Source organism: Pseudorasbora parva, chromosome 5 (genome assembly GCF_024679245.1).
Source record: "Pseudorasbora parva isolate DD20220531a chromosome 5, ASM2467924v1, whole genome shotgun sequence".
Classification (NCBI taxonomy): domain Eukaryota; kingdom Metazoa; phylum Chordata; class Actinopteri; order Cypriniformes; family Gobionidae; genus Pseudorasbora; species Pseudorasbora parva.
Genome location: NC_090176.1, coordinates 8,071,136 through 8,096,718, shown reverse-complemented (window position 1 = coordinate 8,096,718; position 25,583 = coordinate 8,071,136). Strand labels below are relative to the sequence as shown.

General features: G+C 38.2%; 1 protein-coding gene across 1 annotated transcript in view; it reads right to left on the bottom strand.

Moving 5' to 3' along the window:
- chn1 (chimerin 1) overlaps positions 1-18,531 on the bottom strand; it is an 82,049-nt gene extending 63,518 nt beyond the window's left edge. Inside the window, exons 1-3 of the mRNA XM_067443159.1 lie at positions 18,167-18,531; positions 12,484-12,522; positions 12,190-12,245 (exon numbers count right to left, since the gene is read on the bottom strand). Coding sequence (XP_067299260.1) covers positions 12,190-12,245; positions 12,484-12,522; positions 18,167-18,185 — 114 coding nt within the window. The 5' untranslated portion in view covers positions 18,186-18,531. The remainder of the gene's footprint in view (positions 1-12,189; positions 12,246-12,483; positions 12,523-18,166) is intronic.
- Positions 18,532-25,583: the final 7,052 nt, after the last annotated feature.

Sequence of the window (25,583 nt, the reverse complement as noted above, 5' to 3'; positions counted from 1 at the left end):
ACGAAATCTGAGAGCTTTCTCTCCCTCCATTGACAGCTAACGCAACTACCACTTCGACGCTTCAAGTTCATAAAGAGATCGTAAAACGAATCCAGATGACTTGAGCGGTTTAGTCCAAAATATCTAAAGAGACTCGATCGCTTTATATAATGAACAGATTTAATTTAGGCTTTTATTCACATTCATCAACTTGCACATCAGTTGAGGAAGACGGAAGCTCAAGCATGTTCGCTTGACGTGTGAGAACCAATGAGGTTCATTCTCCTGTTACGAATCACGTTTGAGCTTCCTCAAGAACCAATGAGATTCTTTCTTTTGTTACGCAGCACGTTTGAGCTTCCTCAAGAACCAATGAGATTCTTTCTTTTGTTACGCAGCACGTTTGAGCTTCAGCAAGAACCAATGAGATTCTTTCTTGTGTTACGCATCACGTTTGAGCTTCCTCAAGAACCAATGAGATTCTTTCTTGTGTTACGCAGCACGTTTGAGCTTCCTCAAGAACCAATGAGATTCTTTCTTTTGTTACGCAGCACGTTTGAGCTTCAGCAAGAACCAATGAGATTCTTTCTTGTGTTACGCATCACGTTTGAGCTTCCTCAAGAACCAATGAGATTCTTTCTTTTGTTACGCAGCAGGTTTGAGCTTCCTCAAGAACCAATGAGATTCTTTCTTTTGTTACGCAGCACGTTTGAGCTTCCTCAAGAACCAATGAGATTCTTTCTTGTGTTACGCAGCACGTTTGAGCTTCCTCAAGAACCAATGAGATTCTTTCTTGTGTTACGCAGCACGTTTGAGCTTCCTCAAGAACCAATGAGATTCTTTCTTGTGTTACGCAGCACGTTTGAGCTTCCTCAAGAACCAATGAGATTCTTTATTTTGTTACGCAGCATGTTTGAGCTTCCTCAAGAACCAATGAGATTCTTTCTTTTGTTACGCAGCACGTTTGAGCTTCCTCAAGAACCAATGAGATTCTTTCTTTTGTTACGCAGCACGTTTGAGCTTCAGCAAGAACCAATGAGATTCTTTCTTGTGTTACGCAGCACGTTTGAGCTTCAGCAAGAACCAATGAGATTCTTTCTTGTGTTACGCAGCACGTTTGAGCTTCAGCAAGAACCAATGAGATTCTTTCTTTTGTTACGCAGCACGTTTGAGCTTCCTCAAGAACCAATGAGTTTCTTTCTTTTGTTACGCAGCACGTTTGAGCTTCAGCAAGAACCAATGAGATTCTTTCTTGTGTTACGCAGCACGTTTGAGCTTCAGCAAGAACCAGTGAGGTTTATTGAGGTTTACCATTCTCTTTATGAACGTTTTGAAGCATCAAAGTGTTAGTTTCGTAGCTGTGGAGTTACAGAATGCTCTCATATTTCATTAAAAAGATCGTAATTTATGTTCCGAAGATTAATGAAAGTATTAGGGATTTGGAAAGACATGAGGATAATTTCATTTATTGAAATTATTTTGCATTTTCATTTTAGGGTGAACTATCCCTTTAAGCACGATACAAATGTTCAAGGTTTAAAGCATGTCAGTATTTCTGTGCAAAAGTTAGAAAAGGTGCACAATCATTCACCATGAATGCCTTGACTGTATAGGCACGGTTACACACATTGTGATCCTGCTCTTGAATCTCCTCTAAGGGTGCTTTCACACACACATCTGAAGCAAATAAAAACTGGGTGGGTCCTCTCTCTCACACTTTTTTTGTTTATGGAGTAACATTAGATGCCCTATTTAAATTAAATACAAATATACCACCATTTACTAGATTGGGCCAGACAAAATAAGGTAAATCACAGAGTTAGTAACCTTGGCTATAGTGTAGGGGTAAGACGCCATGGCATCAAGTTGACGCGAACTGATCAGAGGTTCAAATCTTGCTCTACTCCCTTTTCTGATTACATATCAGCTCGGAAAGGCATTTATTTTCAAATTTTTTTTTTAGAAAATATTAGAAAAGAGGAAATAAAGTGTCTAACGTGTTTAATAATACGTGTTTCTCAGTTAGGGGTAGGTAAACAGACGTGCTGAATTAAAGACAGTAAAAGTGGGTGGGTCCAACATCATTGGTCATAAAAAGGGGGTGGTCTTATCCCACACACACACAATGGTTCTGAAGCACATGCTCTAACACTAGCACTTTTAGTGCACACCCGGGTTCGATTGACGTCAGAGTTTGGTTGCTTTGGAGGATGTGAGCGCGATCTTCAGAACTCGGGTGTGCGAACCGTACCCGAGTCCGCTTAAAACGGTGGTCTGGGGTTCGGTTCATGTGAACTCTGGTACAACTGATGTGAACGCAATCGTACTAAATCGTGGATGTGAAGAGCTATTAATGACGATTTGATAAAAAGTGTGTTTTGTGTTTGTTTCACTCATTTTTTGATTGTGACTGACATACTGCAAGCAGAGAGCTGGATCTCTCATCTCTGCTCGTCTTCGCCGTTCTTTACAGCATTTGCAGTGCATTTGCGGCAGATATAAGTGCCATTACATACTGAAGCTTTAGTAACAAAACCAACTGTTCAAAAACAAAAATATAAAAGTGACGGGAGCAACGCTATACATTTCGCTGCCTTCACGCTCGCTGTTGCAACCGGGTAAACAGCTGCTCTTTTGATGACGCAAACGAACCCTGGTTCAGACCCAAATAATATAATATGAACACAGTCCAGCGGGGCGGGGGAGCAATCGAACTCGGGTTCGGTTCAGGCAATCAAAACCAAGTTTGAAAGCACCCTAAGAGAGAATTACACAAGGCTCTCTCTCACACAGGGAATGAAGGTTGGGTTCTTCCGTCACACATGAATGCACATTCTTGATAACTCCAAAGAAATCCCCTCATATCAGATCTAACTCTTTGATTTGGTGAGCGCTGTGAGAGACGAGCGGGCCGCTGGTCTGTAGGACAGACAGGTCGCGGCTTCAGTCGTAATGAACAGGAATCTCTGCAGGAACACAGATCAGCAATGAGATGACACACTGAGCTCCTGAAGCACAACACAATTCATTTACAGAGCTACAACACACACACACACACACACACACACACACACACACACACACACACACACACACACACACACACACACACAGCTGAGGTCATCCTCAAAGGCCAGACGCTTCACCTACTCTCTACATCAGAGCTAAAACACACCCCAGTTTCCTCATAAAATGAGTATGTTGAGGTTGAGATTTTTACAGTAAAGATTGTTCTCTCTCCTTATTGCTTAGGACAACTGAGGATTAAAACATCTCTTATCTCTTGCAAACTAATTACTGTAAGAATTAGACAACTGTTTTATTCAAGTAATCGGGCCAATGGGGTAATTTAAAAAAAAAAACACACACACTAATATTTAGTAACAATATGGTCACTGATTAATCATGATAAATCTGACGATGGGAGCTGAAGCTTGATGCGATACATAATCCAATTACGGCAAGAAAGGACACACTCGCTCAGCAGTGCTAATGAAATCTGATAATGGGGTGAAAACAAACCCTGAACGGTTCAGACACAGTTAATGAAAGCAGCACGACCGCAGCATCTGTGAGGGGGCGGCTTATTTCTTGAACTCTTACATGGTGGGCAGTCTGTGATTCTGAGTCACATATATTAAGGAAAATCATATAAATATTTTCTTCACAAATAAACAGCCAGAGATAAAACTAAAAGCATAACTGGTTCCTTTTTTGGGATGGATTTGACTTTTTACATACACTCACCGGCCACGTTATTAGGTACATAGTGCTAGTACCGTGTTCATCCCCCTTTTGTCTTCAGAACTGACTTAGATCTCCAGATCATAGATTCAACAAGGTTTTTGTTTCAATATGGAGGAGATTTTGCTCGATATTGGCATGAGAGCATCATGCAGATTTGTAGGATGCACATTCATGGATCTCCCGTTCCAGCACATCCCAAAGCTGCTCCATTGGATTGAGATCTGGTGACTGTGGAGGATATTTGAGTAAGGCTGTGTATCAGTACAGACGTCCCGGTTCGATTCTGATTCACAAGATCTCAATTTGATTCGTTTCTCGATTCAATAATTTAATTATCACTGGCCCCACCACAAAAAAAGTAATAAATGAATAATAGTTATTGTTATTGACCCATGAATTGTAAAAAATAAGGTTATGACATTGAACATTTTAGATACAGATTCTCGATTCTAGTTTCGATACCACAACTAAAACTACTAACTTGTATAAATTGTAAGATTATCAAAGACAAGTGAACAAGTTTAATAAAAAAAGAACAAAAAATTAAACTACAAGCAATAACACAAACAAATAAATACAATAGAACAAAGACGCAGTAGTTTAGGTAGTTTTCAGGTACAGAAAATAAAGTAATAAAATATAAAAATCCATTAAAAACAAATTAAATAACGGTTCAACCTTATTAAAGGGGGGGTTATAATGCTGTTTCATGCATACTGAGCTTTTTACACTGTTAAAGACTTGGATTCCCATCCTAAACATAGACAAAGTTTCAAAAACTAATGTTGGACGTTTGATGGAGTATTTCTGTGTTAAAAATACTCCTTCTGGTTTCTCACAAGTTTCGGAAAGTTTTTTCGAGTATGGGTCGGCTTGACGTCGATAGAGCGGAAGGTCCTTGTATGGGCCGTACGGGCTCTTCTCCCGGTAGGGGAGTGCTAAGGTTTAGTCGCATACAATAGTCCATAAACCGAATCATGTCCTCATAAACTGCGAGTAAAGACACACAAATGTTGACAGGCCACTAAATACAGTCCATACCACAGAGACAGACGTCCTGCTGCTGCTGTTTCTCCTGTTCAATTTATTTCAGCCTCCGGATCTGATTCTGGATCAATATCTGTATTAGCTGAATTTGGGTAGCGTTTTCTTCTCCACGCTTGATGTCACCACTTTGTGCGCTCGTCATTCTTTAGCTCCGCCCACACGATACGCCTCCAGTAAATTTCATGCATACTGAGCTTTTTACACTGTTAAAGACTTGGATTCCCATCCTAAACATAGAAAAAGTTTCAAACACTTAGTTGGACGTTTGATGGATTATTCTGTGTCAAAAATACTCCTTCTGGTTTCTCACGTTTCCATGTTTGGCCGCGGCTGGTATAAACCGAAGCATTGACTAGTGGACGCCATCAGATCCGGTGGCCGTCTCTGAGCCGTAATGTGCCACAGATGGGGTTACACACTACAGCCTCACGTGTGAGCCGCGTCTCCCCGGGCGTAACCGCCGTAAACGAATATTTTTTCCACCATAGCCAATCATGCTGCATGCTGTTGACAAGATTAACTCCTTAGCTATCGAAATTTGATATCGAACGACAAAACCTTCGGTACCTAAAAAGTCAGAAAACTCTATACCCAGTCCTATTTACAGTAGGCCTAAAAACCATGTCAGAGAACTATAAGGGCACAAAACAGAAAGCAAAAAAAGCTAAATAATCGTTCATTAATTGTAATTGAGGATAAATGTTCAATGAATTGAGATTTTAGGTCAAATCCCCCAGCCCTATGCAGAACTGCCACTCACTGGATATTTTCTATTTTTCACACTATTCTCTGTAAACCCTAGAGATGGCTGTGTGTGAAAATCCCAGTAGATCAGCAGCTCCTGAAATATTCAGACCAACAATCACGCCACGTTCAAAGACACTCAAATCACCTTTATGACCCGTTCTGATGCCCAGTTTGAATTACGCAGATCATCTTCACCAGGCCTGCATGCGAAAGTTGCTGTCATGTGATTGGCTGATTAAATATTTGCATTAATGAAAACATTTTTTACTTCTAGGAAACCAAAACAACTGGGTCACACAAATAATTATCTTGTTCTGTTAATTTAAGCAGAAAACCTTCACAATTTCACCATTTCCTGTAGACTGAACACTTAACAGAGAAAAGCCAAGAACAAAAGTGTGCAAGGTGAGAGATATGATGACCTAGATTACGATGAGAACGGGTTATGGGTTTAAAATTAGGCAGGCCACTAAGGTCACCACTTATGTCTAATGTAAAATCAGAGTCCTGAAGCAAAAGCACTTTCTGTCATCGTGACTCTTAATAAACAGAAAAGCCGAACACTTTTTGAAGTGTCCAGAGTGTGTGTGTGTGTGTGTGTGTGTGTGTGTGTGTGTTTAAGGACTCTGCCCACTGATTTACATGTTCTGAATGAAATAAAATAAAATAAAATGATGGGGCCTTTTGAAGGGGATTAGACAGGGTTAAACCTCTTGCCACAATAACCCCCCCGCACAGGACTGATGCGCTTTACAGGAGCAGATAATGGCCAGCAGCCCAGAGCAACGAGCGGTCCAGAACGAGTCCTTAAGAAGCCCTCGAGATAAACATGAAGAGCAGTGTGCATCTGTTTAATGTTAATTAAGATAGTTAGTTAATTTAAGACCATTAATTAAGAAGACGTCCAGTCAGCTGAGGCGGGCCGAGGGGTGTGTGTGTGTGTGTAAAATACCTGCTGAATTGTGCGAACAGCAGGAGACCCCATCCCACCGTCAGCAGATCAACATCTTATTAAAAACACACACACGTCTGTGGCTTTAAGACTCACTGCAGCATATGGTTTTCTGCATATTCTTTATGATCAACGAGAACATCAAAATATATATAACACACAGTCACACTAAAACGTCATATAATGTTAGTGTTACAGCAGCCATAAAGGAGTGCTTTGAATGTTTTGTGTGTTTTTAAACCTTTAAGCCCTGAAGGTATTCGAGTAGATTTTTTTCTGAGCAGCATTACACAAAAGTAAAGATTCATAACTCCAAAGTATTGGAATATCTATCGTTTGATAGAACACTTTTTACATACACTTTTTTCATTACATTGGGACATATATAATTATTACATATAATATTGTAGATCTACCACTGGGTTAAGTTGCGCTCGATGCTATGTGGAAGAAGCAGGATCATATAATAATTATATCACCGCGTGGTGAACCTATGAGAACTCATATTTAAACAACTATTGCTGTTGGCCAGAACTGAAACTGACATAAGATCATTTTTCAGTCCACCACACATCCTTACAAGAACAATTTTAGCTGCATTATTTGTGTCCCCTACGAAAATTGCCCTTAAGCTTTTTTTTGTTTACTATTCCAACTGTTAGATGAAATTCACGCCCATAGATGTGTCGTAACTCTGTGAGGAATATCTTGTGACCAACGAAATGGATTATGTTGATTTTGGACTCATTGTAATCGTGAGAATCTGCTGTAAATAATGATGTGGCGGAGCATGGAGCATGAAGTTATGAACAAAAACGTGACATAAATGCCACATCTGTATATTATTTACATATGGGTCTTGCGGTCTCGCTCATGTTTAGTCAAAAGCCTAAAAATCTGACATATGAGACATGACTATCTGCACTGTATGATGATTTAGACATATTACAGTACAAAAAAGTATTTCAGTAACACTGTACAATAATGTTGTATTGGTTAACATTAGTTAATGCATTATTTTACATGAACTAACCATTAACAACACCTCTGTTCAGCATTAGTTCATCTTCACTCACAAATATTAATGCATCTACTCACATTAACAAATCAATTAGTTAAAGGGGGGGTGAAACACTCAGTTTCAGTCAGTGTCATGTCAATCTTGAGTACCTATAGAGTAGCATTGCATCCTTCATATCTCCGAAAAGTCTTTATTTTTTTAATAATTATATAAGAAAGATGCGCTGTTCCGAGTCTTTCTGAAAAAGCCGAGCGGGTGGGGGCGTATCGTGTGAGCGGAGCTAAATAATGACGTGTGCTCGCCGCTGTTATTGTGTTGAGTGCGTCGTAAAGCTGTGTCATCCCTAACAGCGGGAAAAACTTTATTCAAAATAAAAATATGGCTTTTAATCAGATACAGCCATACATCTATGATCCGGAATCAGACCCAGAGGCTGAAGTTGAACAGGAGCAGCAGCAAAAATGACTAGAGCAGGACTTCTCTATGTGGTACAAGTTATACACTAACTATATAATATGCTTAGCGACTTGTGTTATTTACATATTTATACTTGAATTATATCGTCGTATTTTTGTCTTTGAAGGTGTACATGTGAGAAGTGCAGTTGTGCACGTGTGTGTGTGTGTGTGTTTACGCGTGGTTTGTGTAGACAATTGTAACGTTATTAAGCGGACTGGTTTTGCACGGCAGGCTAAGTTAGTGTTTACATAGAAAGACACGGAATAGTAGCGCATTTGAATGAAGAAGCGCGCTTATTTAGTTCAACATATTTCCCCACTCTTTGTGTATTGTTGTTTGGAGTGCTTTTACAATACACAAACATAAAGTTACACATATAGTGGCCAGCTAAACAAATGTACACGCACTACACATCGCATGCTCCATTGATCAATTAACTATACGTGATCATGTTTGGGCTACTTGATGAGCATAGGCAAAAACACAGACATTTGAAGCAGTCTAACTCACCGCCCGCGGTTCTAACGTTGGGACCTTTATCGTTGGGACTGCTCCATCATTCAGCATTAGGCGATCGGAAAATCCGGCGTCGAGCTGGGCCTTGTTTATGAAACAGTCGGCACCGAAATGCAGCGAACAGATATAAACATTCGCGCAACTCAGTTGCTGATCCGGAAAAGCAAATTACATCCACTGTTGCCTTAACGTGGGGTTTTTGGCAATCTGTACAGGACTGTCTTGGTCTGGCAACCAAAAACGCACTTTTTGATGTCATTGTTAATAGTGCACATCACCTGTGCAGCGCAGCCTACAAGCCAGCGCTTTGATGGGCGTAGCCTGTTACTTTCGCTCTCTCCCTCTCCCTCTCTCTCTCTCTCACGCTCTTCCGGTAGAATTGTCCGTAAGGCCCATACAAGGAAATTCCGCCCCCATTAACGTCAAAGGGGACGCATGATCGCAAAAAACTTGCCGAACCTTATGACTAACCGGAAGTAGTATTTTTGACAAAGAAATACTCCCATCAAACGTCCACCTTAACTTTTGAAACTTTGTCCATGTTTAGTATGGGATTCCAAGTCTTTAACAGTGTAAAAAGATCAGTATGCATGAAACAGCATTTCACCCCCCCTTTAAGGCATTGAACTAAGCATAAACAACACCTCTGTTCAACAATAAAATACATACGCAAGTAAAAATAAGTACAAAATATTGGTGTTTTCATTTTGGGGTGAGATGTTTTTCATAACTTAATTCTAAATAAATGAATGAATGAATGAATGAATGAATGAATGAATGAATGAATGAATGAATGAATGAATGAATGAATGAATGAATGAATGAATGAATGAATGAATATAGATAGATAGATAGATAGATAGATAGATAGATAGATAGATAGATAGATAGATAGATAGATAGATAGATAGATAGATAGATAGATCGATAGATCGATATTTGTTTTGACACCTATAATTTCTGCTGATTTAAATAATCAAAGAAAAAACAATTATTGTGCTATAGTCATTTTCACTGAGGATCAATCGGTTTCATTTGTGAAGATAAAAACATATTTAAAAAAATTAAAAAACCATTGTCATTTTCCAGTACAGAAAAATGGATAAATAAAATAATAAAAAATATTATGAATACCAACATATTATCAATAAAGGGATAGTTCACCCAAAAATGAAAATTTGATGTTTATCTGCTTTAACATGCTTTATATGAGCAACGATTAGAGATATAAATCTTCATTTGGGTTCTACTGACGAAACAAACACACTGCAAAAAATGCTTTTCTTACTTAGTATTTTTGTCTTGTTTCTAGTCAAAATATCTAAAAGTTCTTACATTAAGAAACATTTAAAAAATGTATTGTTTTGGGAAGAAATTACTCAAAATGAAGAGAGTTTTTGATTAAAATAAGCAAAATAATCTGCCAATGGGGTAAGCAAAATAATCTTGTTTTCTGTTTGAATTAAGATTATTTTTCTCACCCCATTGGCAGATTATTTTGCTTAATATTAATTTATCTAGCTCTTGGAGATTACATTTACTTCATAATGAAGATGTAAACATGAATTCTTATTTTTCTTTTTTTGCCACAATGTTTTTATATATTTTCACTTTTTAACACCTTGAATACAGCCTTTTACATTCCTGTACATGCTTTCGAATTCCATACAATCATGGGATTGCTGCATCAAGAAAAAAAAGGAGAAAAACAGAAAAAATAAAAAATAAATAAAACTAACAAACACAAAAACAACAACACTCTAAACAAAAATGTTCCCTCTGTTTTAGTTCAAGGTCATCTATTCTAGATTGACTATTATACTCACACAAATTGCAAAAATAAAAATATATGTTGAAGGATTTATAAATTCTGCTTTACTATAAATTTATGTTACTATAAATTTATAAAAACTTTTACTCTTAATATTATTAAAGGGGGGGTGAAATGCTGTTTCATGCATACTGATCTTTTTACACTGTTAAAGACTTGGAATCCCATACTAAACATGGACAAAGTTTCAAAAGTTAAGGTGGACGTTTGATGGGAGTATTTCTTTGTCAAAAATACTACTTCCGGTTAGTCATAAGTTTCGGCAAGTTTTTTGCGATCATGCGTCCCCTTTGACGTTAATGGGGGCGGAATTTCCTTGTATGGGCCTTACGGACAATTCTACCGGAAGAGCGTGAGAGAGAGCGAGGGAGAGAGCGAAAGCAACAGCCTACGCCCATCAAAGCGCTGGCTTGTAGGATGCTGGACAGGTGACAATTACACATAGCACATAATGTCACCAAAAAAGTGCGTTTTTGGTTGCCAGACCAAGACAGTCCTGCACAGATTCTCCAAAACCCCGCGGTAAGGCAACAGTGGATGTAATTTGCTTTTCCGGATCAGCAACTGAGTTGCGCGAATGTTTATATCTGTTCGCTGCATTTCGGTGCCGACTGTTTCATAAACAAGGCCCAGCTCGACGCCGGATTTTCCCAATCGCCTAATGCTGAAGGATGGAGCAGTCCCAACGATAAAGGTCCCAACGTTAGAACCGCAGGCGGTGAGTTAGACTGCTTCAAATGTCTGTGTTTTTTTTAGTCCGCTTACTGTCTACACAAACCACGCGTAAACACACACACACACGTGCACAACTGCACTTCCCACATGTACACCTTCAAAGACAAAAATACGACGATATAATTCAAGTATAAATATGTAAATAACACAAGCCGCTAAGCATATTATATAGTTAGTGTATAACTTGTAACTTACCACATACAGACGTCCTGCTCTGGGGACGTTTTTTTCCCGCTGTTAGGGATGACGGACTCGACTCAACACACTGCTGCACACGTCATTATTTAGCTCCGCTCACACGACACGCCCCCACCCGCTCGGCTTTTTTCGGAAAGACTCGGAACAGCGCATCTTTCTTATATAATTATTAAAAAAAATAAAGACTTTTCGGAGATATGCAGGATGCAATGCTACTCTATAGGTACTCAAGATTGACATGACACTGACTGAAACTGAGTGTTTCACCCCCCCTTTAAGCAAAATCTAGCAAACAGCAGCTAACAGTGACCATCAGATTTCATAACTGATGTTCATCTGTGAGGAAGCGTTCATAAACCCCTGCAGACTGTGAGAGATTCAGTGGTTGGACCCGTCTCTAAACGCAGCACTGGACCGGAGGCCGTTTGCACAAACACAAGATTATCATGATACAGAAGATGAATAATTCAACAGCAGCATCTCGCTCCTTAATTACTGCCACCGCGATCTGCCTGACTAATGGAGCGTCCCAGCGAGTTTACACTGCGTCTCGCCTCTGGAGGGTACCGCGAGTCTAGACCGCCGTGCAATTAACACATGCATGTGGAAATCAACCAACATGGGTGACCTAAATAATATTCCAACTGATCCCAAAAGATTCACCACGCACAGAAATATCAACAAACTATATGAAGTGAGGGTTGTTACTGAGCTAAAAGCACAGGACGTGGGTCAACAGAAGCACCACTGAGCGGAGTAGCCCATGCTGAAATAATAAGATAGCTAGTGTGTAGAAGCCATGAATGTGTCGTCCACCAGGGGGCGCTTGGAGGCTCACTAAACCCATTTCAAGTCTTCGGAGACATCTGTATGCTTAAAAGTCTTACACACGTATACACCCATTAAAAGACATTACATTACAATCCTCTCCGTTTATTGGCTGATATTCACACTCACCTCAGACGTGCACGTGACTCTGCGTGGATGCGGCGCCTCCTGCTGGAGCTGGTACACTATTACAACACAACAGGACAAGGGGACAACATTACACACACACACATATACGAATTATGTAATGTATTAAGTATTTTTAAAATCATCTCTATCTAAATGCATATTTCTATATTACCGATGGAGATGGAAAAACTTTCCATTAGCTGTATTCTCCATAAGAAACTTAATTTACTTCTCAACTAGAATAATGTTCACTTTTTTGCACTTTTATTTGTCTGTATTATAAAATAAACTTACAATAGGATTTCCAAACAGGAGGTCTGTACTCATCGTTATCTGAGAGAAATAAGAGACATTCAATTAAACAAGTGCAAATGCATGAAAATGACACATTTAAAAAGAAATGCGAGTAGAATTCATGTTTACATGCTGTCAAGCCTTCCCTTAGAAAAAATCACTTACTAAAAAAAAAGGCTAAACAGCATATATTTGAAAACATATGGAGCCCCTTTATTAATTATATTAAGGATTTGCATTTAACAGATGAAGAAGTGGAACATTAATCTCTGTGGACTCTGTGGTTCCAACCTTGCAGAATTTATAAATCCTTCAACATATATATTTATTTTTGCAATTTGTGTGAGTATAATAGTCAATCTAGAATAGATGACCTTGAACTAAAACAGAGGGAACATTTTTGTTTAGAGTGTTGTTGTTTTTGTGTTTGTTAGTTTTATTTATTTTTTATTTTTTCTGTTTTTCTCCTTTTTTTTTTTGATGCAGCAATCCCATGATTGTATGGAATTCGAAAGCATGTACAGGAATGTAAAAGGCTGTATTCAAGGTGTTAAAAAGTGAAAATAAATAAAGACATTGTGGCAAAAAAAAGAAAAAAAGAATTCATGTTTACATCTTCATTATGAAGTAAATGTAATCTCCAAGAGCTAGATAAATATTGCACATCTACTGTAACTAGAAGGAAACAGCAAAATTCCCCAACAGCGGTGTGTGAGTGACCTGTGTGTGTGTGTGTGTGTGTGTGTGTGTGTGTGTGTGTGTGTGTGTGTGTGTGTGTGTGTGTGTGAGAGAGAGCAACTTCACTAGTACATTACACATGAGCCTCACGTGTGTCTGTGTGTGTTGATGGTGTGAGACTGCCATCTGTTGGACAACAGGAGGATTTGCAGTTTTTATATTATTTTTGTTAAAGATTATAACTTTTTTTGTACTAAAACCTTTTGTTTATTACTGTTATATTCATTTTATTTGGAATTCATTAGATTATATTATTTAGTGCAGTCAAAATGATTAATCGCTTAAAAACACACACACAGAATTTCCAGCATGATTTGACGATTCAAGAAACATTTCTAAATATTATCAGTGTTGAAAACGGTTGTGTGCGTTTCTTTTAAATATTTAGTTAAATATAAAATAAACAGTTCCTTAAATTTTTGAATGCTCATGTTTAATGTAACAAAAGACAGATAAAACTGTTGAACTTTCTATTCATCAACTCCTGAAAAATAAAATGCATCCATTTCTACAGAAATATGAAGTTTTCAACATTGATAATAATCATAAATGTTTGTTGATCATCAAATCCTCATATGAGAATGATTTCTGAAGGATCGTGTAGACTGGAGTAATGATGATGAATTCAGCTTTCATCGGGAATACATTATATATTATTATTATATATTCACACAGAAAACAGCTGTTTTACATTGAAATCATATTTCACAATATCACTGTATTTTAATCAAATAAATGCAGCCTCTGTGAGCAGAAGAGACATCTTTTACAAACAAATCTTACTGATCCTAAACTTATGAATGGCAGTGTTTGTATGAATGTGTAAAACTACACTGTAAAAAATTATATGTTCAATAAGTTAAGACAACTTATGTTTTTACTTTGTTTTAACTCATCAAAATAAGTTAAGAAACGTTGTTTTTATTAGTTATACAAGAAGTGACTCATTTTTTAAAGTCAGTTTAACATTATTTAAGTTGAAATAACTTAAACATCCAAGTCGATTGTACTGCAAAAGTTCAAAATTTGCCTTTTTTTTTTTACAGTGTATAGTGTTGGGGACTGTTACTTTTAAAAGTAATGCGTTACTTATTTGCTTTTTATGGAAAGTAATGCAGTACATTACTTTCGTGTTACTTTTTGTGGGCTTGCTTGTTTGTTGTTCTATTTTTGGCAAATGTGAAGGCCCTTTCACACCAAAAGTCAAATTAATAAGCCTCAGGCTGAAAGAAATGCAAATTCACACCTGTACATTATAGGGCACTGAAGAAGAAAAAAGCAGAAGTTCAACATGCTTCTGCAATAACAGTTTATCTAAAGTCATTTTTCCTTATTAGTGTGGCTGAAGTGGATCTTCTAAGGTCAGCAGCAAATTGGTTAATAAAGTGAAATTAAATGCATAAAGTATATTTGTCATTTATGTGATATATTTCAGTCAATACAGAGCTGTCAGTTAATGTATGGGGGGAAAAAGTTGCATTACTTATTTGAAAAAGTAGCTCAGATGTAAATTTAAAGTTGTAAATTTAAAAGTATTAATTAGGGCTGTCAACGTTCACGTTTTTGAAAGAAGAAGCCTCTTATGCTCACTAAGACTGCTTTTATTTGATACAGTGCCCTCCGCTATAGTGGCACCCTTGGTAAATAGCAAAGGTGGCTGTGAAAATAAATCTGTATTGTTTCTAATTTTGATCTTTCATTCAAAAATTTTTTAGCCTTTCACTGAAAGTAAAACAATTTAAAGAATGGGAAAATCTCATAACCCTATAAATGTTTTTCTCTTCATGTTGGTCACAATTACTGCAAGTTGCAACCCCCTCTTCCCAAAATAAGGATCAGAGATCATTCCTCCATACTGAATCTCTCCAAGATCCGTCAGATTCCCAGATCCATACTCTTCAGTTCAGCCACTCATTCTCTCCAGGGCTCAGGTCCGGGAACTGGGATGGCCATGGCAGAAGCTTCGTTTTGTGCTCAGTGGCACATTTGTGTGTTTGTTTTGGACCGTTGTCCTGATGGATGATCCAACCACGGCCCATTATAAGATTTCTAGCAGAGGCCGTCAGGTTTTGAAGATTTATCTTTTGGTATTTGCTAGAATTCATGATGCCGTGTGTCTGAACAAGATGTCCAGGACCTCCAGCTAAAAAATAGGCCCTCAATATTAAAGATCCAGCGGTATATTCGGGCATGGGGGACTTTTTATCCCTGTTTGCACCAAACTCATCTGAACCAGAACCAGGTCCCGTCTGAAGTTCCGGTCGTGACAACTGATTATACTGGAGTTTGTTTTTGGATGAGCGAGTAGGGTTTTCTTGAAATCCTCCCAAACAACATGTGGTGTTGAAGGGGCTGTTTGATAAAAAAATCTCCATCCTTCTAGAACCTTTTTCCACTCAAACCCTGCATTAGGACGACACACGTCCTCATCCAGGCAGATTCAGAACATCTTGAGTTACCTTGAAATCTTGAAATAACTTCTTAATTATTGCCCTGATGGTGGAAATGGGGATTTTCGATACTTTAGCTGTTTTACCACAGCCGCTTTCTATTCTGTGACGCTCAACAATCTTCTGCTGCACATCTGAACTATATTCTGTGGTTTTACTCATTGTGGTGATGATTAAAGGAATTTGGCCTTTGTGTTCCTCATATTCATACTCCTGTGAAACAAGAAGTCATGGCTGGACAATTTCATGTTCCTAGTCACCCTGGTGTGCTAAAAACTGAAATATGAATGGGAATATACTTAAGAGATATTTTACTCCTAAGAATTTCAATAGGGGTGCCAGTAATTGTGGCCAACATTCAAACCATGATACACTACCATTCAAATGTTTGGGGTTAAAAAGATTTAAAGAATAAATAAATCAACGCCTTTATCAAGCAAGGACACATTAAATGTACACATTAGTAAAGAGAAGACAAAATATTTATATTTTACCTAAATTAATAAAAACTTTCTATTAATCAAAGAATCTTGAAAAAATATGTATCTTTGTTTCCACAAAGATATGAAGCAACACAACAGTTTTCAACACTGATAGTAATCAGACATTTCACAATATTATAGTTTTACTGTATGTTGCAGTCTTGGTGAGCAGACGTTTTTTTTTGCACAGGATACAGTTTCGTTGGCGTTTCTGAATGAATTTGTTGTTAAGCCGACATGAAGATGTTCTTCCAAGAAGTGATCATTATAAGATTAATGAATGCTAGCAGGAAACCCCTGTCGAAAGACCCTGCAGTGAGCTCTTGATGAACAATAGAGCGCAGGAGAGGGAGAGGCCCGTCACATTACGACTGAAGAACCTGGCCCCGCTCCACAATACTGCGGTCCTGCTGCTCATTACAACTCACTCTCACTCTCTCCAAGGAAAGACCCGCTGACAGCTTCCTCTTCCTTTCACAGAAACATCCAAAATAGAAAAAAAATCTCTCTATTATGTTAATCACAAAGGGTTCTTCAAGTTTGAATACATTCAAAGCATCTGGATAAAGAGCAGTACGAGTCTGTACATGTAATACAGTGACGGAGAAGAGTTTAAAGCCACAATATGTAATTTTTCAACGCTTATTCAAAACAAAGGTGTAGCTTGATGACATCTTGATTTTGCGGAGCATGTATTATGCCAGACGAGCGCTTCTGCTCATGTGTATGTGGGTTAATGCAGCGCTGTTTATCATATTACACACATTTGAGCGTGTTAAAAGTTATTATAAAGCTACTCTGTGCGCCTGCTTACGCTTTTTCACACTGTAAGCTAGATCGATATTAAGCGTAAATCAAGAACACCAGATTTAAACAATAAGACTAACTGTGTTGAGCTGGAGAACAATGATCAGTTTCTGTCCATCAATGATCCAAACAGTTGCTCCCCTGTCAAATAAAACACATCAGATATTAAAGCGTCTTTGGTGTTTCCATGGTTTCTAGAAAATAAAACCGGAAATCGAGGGTAATGGGTATGATGTCATTGATAGGCGACACACGGTCCGTGTCCTGGTTAAAATCGCTTATTTCTCTGGATTTAATTGGAAACATTTGGGATAATAAAGTCAACTAAATATATAACATTGTTCTAGCGGTTTTTGGATATTTTAATCCAAAAATCTTACATATTATGCCTTTAACATCATATCTTCTCATAACACTCGCACAGCAGACCTGATAATCTGTGTGTATGATTCAGCATTACATATTAATAGAAGGATGGAGGTTTCCTCATCCAAAGATAAGCACACATTTTTTCTCCATGATGAAGTGCTTGAGGCCATATGCTGATGTATATTTGATATACAACATGTCCAAGAGCTTGTTTTGAATCAACTTCAGGTATAAATTGTTATCAAGTGTGCATTTAGATGGCTTTTCATTCATTTGAACCCCCTTTTGTTCATTTGAAATGGTCCTGCTGTGACAAATATTTTTTTATGAAATGTATAAATCGCATATTCCATAGTCAAATAATAAATATGAGCTTTAAATATTAATTCAATATTTAAAATGGAGTCACAGAACATGTCAGCATGTGTGTACCCGTTCTGGTTCAATTTACCTGTTGCTATGAAGGACGATAGATAGTGTGACTACTTCAACAAAAGCAAATATTGAGGATGAAGACGAACAAAAGAGAAGAATAACCTGAACTCCTTAAATAACACCAGAACAATGACAGATTGCATGATGATGCCAAACTTATTTTGATCACATGATCTCATTGTGTGTTCTGATACCCTACTAATACTATACCGAGTGAATGTTGTTACTTTCCTCTGATGAAATAATACAATAAATCATGTTATGAAGTGTTAATATCACGCGCCCAAAGGGTCTGGAGATCTCTGTCAAATATATGTGTGTGTTTGCCTTTACACACATCACACACCGTGATCTGTTGTCATGTTAACTTGCAATAAAAGCAATGAAACGTGACCGACTCACCGAACACATGGATGGCCATTGCAGTCAGTGATTCAGATGGACAAAGGGTTGAACAACACACAAAATCTGCCTTATATCCTCACACCCGCAGTTATTCCATAAGGAATGAGTCAGATTATATGACTATATTCTTCTGAAGGCGAAGGGTTTTGATGAGTTGTCCAATGAAGGAACGCTGCACAAGCTGTCGCCGAGCTAAACTTTGACTCCCACCGACTGAACACCGAGCAACGGAGAATGCACACGTGCGGTGTGATGATGAGAGATGTGTTGTGTGTGTGTGTTTGCTGCAGGTCTGTAGCTCAGATTTACTCCTCACATCCCAGCACCGAAGTCGCCATCTTGTGAGACCACATGACCCGATCCTCACACACGCGCGCGCTCTTCCTCAGGGACTGCATCCTCCTCATGGCGCGTTACCATGGAGACCCCCCTCTCTGTGACGACATCATGATGCTGTGCGTGTTCATAAGTTCATCATTTGGGTGTCAAGAATTCATATTCACCTGACGTGTTTGAGATGATGGTATAGACCCCATATTGTCTTCGAACAGTGTGCAAAATAACTAGCCTATTCATGAACAACATGTTTTTAGATTTAAAAAAAAGTTTTTAGATCATTGCCGATTTCCAAATCAAATCAAATCTTTTTTTTTGTCCAGCCTTCATGCAATGACATGAGAAAATAGCCTATCGTTGTGTTCTTGTTCTATAGAAAGAATACGCAATATTAACCAATGCAAAACCCTCTCAAAAACGTACCATGTTTTTACCATAGTAAAAGTGTAGGGTAGCAAATTGATTAGGCTACCATTTGTATACAGTTTTACTACAAATGCCATCGTTAAACTATAGTGTAGGCAAACCATTTTTAGTTTGTGGTTACCATGCTATATTACAATATTAACCATTGTTTTTGGTTTAATTTGCAGTAAAGTCATGGTTAGTTTTCGTAAGGGAACTACAGTTTTAAATAACTACTGAAGTGTCTATTAAAAGAAGATTCACATTTTCTGCTGTGGGGCTACTATCCATAGGCCTACTTATCGGTTCAAATCCAATTCACAAACTATTCTAAGAGCACGTTTACATGACAACTATGTAAAAACTGCAAAGTTTTTCTTGTGTGTTTTTCGTGTACAGACGCCGTCAAAAAGTATCCCATTCACGGATCTGTGTTAGCGATTAAAACGCTGTAGGCCTATTCTGCTGCCAGGCCAGTAGTTGTTGGCATCCAGTGTGTTGGGGAAAGTAAATACCTTGAAAAGTAACGCATTACAATATTGCTAAAGTAACAAATTGCTTACTTAGTTACTTTTTAAGAAAAGTAATGCGGTGCATTACTTTTGCATTAGGCCTACTTAAAAGTTAGCATCAATACATTGTTCAATAAAGTCAGATTAAATGCATATATATATATATATATATATATATATATATATATATATATATATATATATATATATATATATATATATATATATATATATATTTAACATTTAATTATTGGAGGTTTGCATAGTATTCTGATTTTGCATTTTGACTGAATTTATTTAGTCATTTTGACTGATTTGAAGAGTACTGAATTTTTTGTGCAAGTGAGATGAATAACGCTCACATTTAGTCTAGAACTACATTAACATGTTTACACACAACGCCTCTGCACTCACTCTTGACATTTCAACATGGGTACGGAGAGCTGTCTGTCAAATAAATGTGAAAAAGTGACTTGCGTCGCTTTTTTGAAAAAGTAACCCAGATATTTTGTTTTAAATTTAAAAAGTAACGTGTTACTTTACGAGTTACTTGACAAAGTGATCTGATTACGTAACTCAAGTTACTTGTAATGTATTACTCCAACACTGTTGGCATATCACTTTGTAAAGAATACACATGGGCATGACATCACCGTTTTCACAAATTTGTGTTTTTGTAGTTTATACAGAGACAGTAACGGTATCATTTTCAAAAGTTCGCATTTTCATACCAGTTTTCAAAAGTTTTTTTTTATATATAACAGTTTTCAAAAGTTAGCATTGTCATGCCCCACAAAACACAGCTGCCGTGTAAATAAAAATTTTTTTTGTTTAAAAGTGGTGTTGTGTAAATGGCCCCTATTTTGTTACCATTCGGATTCATTTGGGATTATTTTGCCCATTTTATGTACATATAAAGCAATCCTTTCTCAACTACTGCAATTATAGCCCTACAGGCAGAGATGGGCACAAGTACATGAAAATGTTTTCAGAATAAAAATACAAAATAGAAATAAAATATTATAAAATTATAAAATAATTATTATAAAAATACAGTATTTTGTATCTTGAAAGTATACTTAGGACTTCTTAGAAACATTTGTTTATATTTCATCCACCTCTTTCCTTCTCTTGCCCAATAGGAAATGACAAATAAGCTGCTGCTGACTCATTTCCTCATGCCCTGATGATTTGCATTGTATTGACTAGCAAGCGGTATATAGCTACCTTAATGTAATAATGAAAAATATAAAACATGATAAAAGCAATGGTTATATTTTTGGCAACAAGTGTAATCAACGATCACACCTCACCTTAAAGATGTTAAATCAATTCCTATCTAATATTCAGATCAGCAGTCCTTACCAGGCTATGTAGCATCATTGCAAATACCGACATTTAAACTAACAATAAAAGATGAAATGTGAAAACTGCATGCATGTTGTGAAAATATGATTAAGTGTGGCAGCTCAGTGGGTAGCAGGTCGAGTCCTGGATCCATGGAGGCCTTTTTTTGAAGGGGAGTTTGCATGTTCAACTCATGTTAGTGTGGCTTTCTTCTGGGTGCTCGTGAACCTGAGACACTAAATTGGCCAAGGTCCAAAACAAGTCCAAGGTTCCCAGCTTTCAACCCTATACTGGGACAGACTCAAGCTTCCCTGCAATCCTACAGGACAAACGGTTTGGATTTGGGAAAAAGGACGGATGATTAATTGCTCATGAAGTCATAATTTCATCATTGTGCTAAATTTAGAACAAAGTACAAAAAGGTGTGTCTGGATTAGCTTTTTTTTCCTGATAGTGAATTCGTTGTAAATATCAGCACCGCTGTTGAACTGATTGAGGCTCTTCTGAAGACTTGACGTCTTGGGGTGGAATAGAGGGCAAAAGAGAACAGAGGCTTGGTTTAGAGTATAAAACAAACTCTCCAATATGTTTCCCAGATGGTCACGTCGCCCTGAACTGACAGAAGTTTAAGAGAGTACACACGTTAACAGGAAGCTCAGACAATAGCCACCCAGTGGTTAAGCTCAGAGGACTTGAGCCCCTGACACCACATTTATTGTTCGGCTCTCATTTCCTGCCGTTGAATAAAAGTAAATATCCTAAAGAGTCGTTTGAATACAACAAGACAAAAAAAAAAAGAGGTGCAAGGCGTTTCGTCTAGGCTGAAGTAATGCCTATTTTAGACCAAAGAGGTAACACTTTAGAATAATGGTCATTAGTTAACATTAGTTCATGTATTAACTAACATGGACTAACCATGAGCAGTTCATTTGTTCGTTAGTTAATAAAAATACAGCTGTTCATGGTTTGTTCATGTTCACAGTGCATTAATGTTAACAAGATTTTATTAATGCATTAGTAAATGTTAAAAGTAAAATTAAAAAAGTTAAATAAATGCTTTATAAGTGCAGTTCATTAATAGTTCATGTTAACTAATGAGCATTATTCTAAAGTGTTACCACCAAAGATTTAATGGACCTTCATTTGGCATTTCTTTTATGTTAAGAGCCCTTGTGTTGGAGCAGGGTATTCTCACATAAATGCGTATAAATAGTACAAGTGTGCAATGTCGTGGAATGTATACGCCAAAACTCATTTTGGTGTGCATATGATACGCTGTTTTTCGCGTGCATATGATACGCATTTTATGGCGTTTTATTATACATACAAACCCCCCACCCCACTACCCTAAACCTACCCAAGCGCGTGTCATACGCCATAAAGTGCGTATCATATGCACGCCAAAATGAGTTTTGGCGTATACATTCCACGACATTGCACACTCGTACTATTTATACGCATTAATGTGTGATCTTGGAGATAGATTGCACCTATTGTTATATAATTAACAAAATAAATGAATAGTTAGAATCCACATCCCAAAGTTTGAGAAAATGTATCTCATTACTGCCATTACAACACACAGTGCAATTTCCACAGGTGTGTTGCTAGTTTATGTCCTTAAATTATTCAAAGTTTAAAATGAGTTTAAAAGCAATAATGTGGGAAATATAAAGGTGCTGGTGACTAAAATTGTTATACAAACACACATAATTTGGTTTGACGTGTGTAACATTGACTGGGGTGCTGGCAGTCTCAAACTGTAGATGCGCTCGTCCAGAAACTCTGAAAGGTCAGTACATCCACACAGCTCATGGTTGAGAAAACAGTATGATGAGCGAGCGATAGTGAACACATTCAGTGAGGTGTGAGATTAGCTGCTCCGAGACTAAAACAGCAGCGTCACTCCTTACTAAAAACATCCGATTTGGCTCTTCGGCTCTAAAAACAATTGCTCTTTTGAATTGGTTTCTTTAAATAATTCAGTTCAAAAATCACATCACAGCAATTATGGGGTGGTTAAACATAAACACCATTATCAACAAATTCTATATAACGTCTCAGGTTACATATACACTATATTGCCACAAGTATTGGGACACCCCAAATCATTGAATTCAGGTGTTCAATCACTTCATGGCCACAGGTGTATAAATCAAGTACTAGGCCTGCAGACGCTTCTACACACATTAGTGAAAGAATGGGTCGCTCTCAGGAGCTCAGTGAACTCAAGCGTAGTACCGTGATAGGCTGACACCTGTGCAATAAATCCATTCGGGACATTTCCTCACTGCTAAATATTCCACGCTCAACTGTTAGTGGTATTATAACAAAGTGGAAGCGATTGGGAACAACAGCAACTCAGCCATGAAGTGATAGGCCACGTAAAATCACAGAGCGGGGTCAGCGCATGCTGAGGGTCACAGAGAACAGAAGCCGGCAACTTTCTGAGGAGTCAACAGCTACAGACCTCCAAACTTCTGTGTCCTTCAGATGAGCTCAAGATCAGTCTGTAGAGCGCTTCATGGAATGGGTTTCCATGGCCGAGCAGCTCATCCAAGCCTTATATCACCAAAGGCAATGCAAAGCGTGGGATGGAGTGGAGTAAAGCACGCCTAAACTCGAAACAGGACACAGGTCTAAAATCAGATGCAGGGAAACTATGGCCCCTGTGGATAAAAGAGAGTGCAACTCCTGTCTCAATCAGCAGCAACAGTTTAAAAGTAGCTCAAATCCACGGGGAAAAAACAGTTGACTTGGCAACCCTTATCATCATGTTCTTTATGTCGGTTATGTCACGCGCACATGTTCACTCCTTAACACTTTCTTTAATTAACATATTATACAACATTGGCTAATTGGGCAAAAAGTGCGACTGAAGAGTAAAAAATAAAATAAAAAAATTGTGATTTGAGCCCCCCTCGCATGGTGGGCCCTTACTCTTGGCATACTCCGCTCTTCCCGTGGCCCTGTCCCAAATGGAACCGAAGCCCTCGCGATCTACCTCCACGTCCACACTTTTGTGATGTAATGCTGCTTTGAGTGTGTCCCTTTCCCAGATGGCACACTAAATGTGCACTTACATTCTTGTGGACTTACAATGGCCATGTGTGTGATCGTGAAGAATGAGGGGTGTCCAGTTGGTCATTTTAAAGTTCAGAAGGGACACCCCATCAGAAATGTGCATTGAGGGCACATATCGGCCGCAAAGGGGTGCACGCACACTCCCTTCTGAAACCTTAAATGACAAATGGGTCACAATCCTGCTCCTGGAGATATACCTACCTCCAAAGTTCAGCTCCGGCTCCAACCCTGATCAAACACAACTGAACCTGCTAATTAAGGCTACATTCAGACTGTCAGACTGAAAATTGAAATCCGATTTAGCAAGTCTGAACGGCCAAAAATACAAATCAGTTTCAAGCTAAATTCATGTGGAAAGTTCTGGAAAAGCTCTGTTTCCGTCTGACTGCTCTGATCAGATTTCGCGTGGTTTATGTGGCTTTCTCACGCCATGTAAAGCGTGAAGGTCAGACGCTGTTATCAAGGTTGAAATCATGGTTGTGTTGCAGCAAAGTGCCGTACAAGCAGAAAATGACAAAATAACTGGGATAGGTTTTAAAACCGGCGGGAACCACAGCATGGAAAAAAGCCGCTCATACTGGACTCGTACGGTTCTGCTGCTGCCTCAGAAGACGCAGTAGTCCAGAGCGCAACGGCTGCACAATGTCATGTTGTAAATAAGACAACATCTTTATTATAAACCCCTCTATGTCACGGTTGCCTTTGCTGTTTTTGGCTTATGCCTACCAACGCAACGTCATTGAAACCAATAGATAGCAGCAAATATTCCAGAAAACGAAAGAGCTGCAAGGACACACACAAAACTGTCCTAATACACAATGTGGTTTGACAATAATTTTAGTTCAGATTCCAATCAGATACACAAATGTTGATGTATATTTTTATATAGAGTGTAGTATGAATTTTATCCCGACATACTACATCCGCCATGTTGTTGTTATCATGTGACCTACCAGCATCAGTTATGTCCCTTCACCTCCATTCTTAAATCCTCTCCTGTGGCCTCATGGGAAAGTAAAGTGTCCATCATATAAGCACACTTCAGAATTTCGCTAGAAGTAGTAGGTCATCCGGGCACTTTTTGCCTACTGTTTTTAGAATACTATGAATTCAGAAAATACTACTCTGTTGGCATATGGTTTTTCACATACTATATAGTAGAGAAGTATCCGATTTCGGACGCAGCCATGCTTTCCTGTTTGCCATCAAATGGTTGACCACTGTCGTGTGCGTATGTGTCCTGTCACAAAACACACAACGTTAATAGTGTGATTAAAGTGTGTACATGTGTATTATGCTACTAAAATAAGAATACTCCACATTAATTTGATTAGTGTTTACTTCGAGTATGACTAATCGGATTAAGATAATTAGAAGTCGCTGTTTACATGGTTTTTCCAGAAAGGTGTACTATGTAGTATTTTTGCAATTAAATATCCAAAAACCACTAGGCCAGTGTTATATATTTTGTTCAGTTGAGTACTTACAATATCCCAAATGTTTCCAACCATTTGTAAATTTGGAGAAAATTGCTATTTAAACCAATGACCCGGGACGTGTCAGCGTAGCGTCTGAGGGAGTCGCCTGTCAGTCGCGTCATATCTGCGTTACCCTCGGTTTTATTCTGCAGGAGCGCTTTACTCTTAGCAGTGTGAACATGTCACATCAGCGCCGAGCGAACGCACAGAGTAACATCAGAACATCATTTTAAACACACTTAAATGTATCTA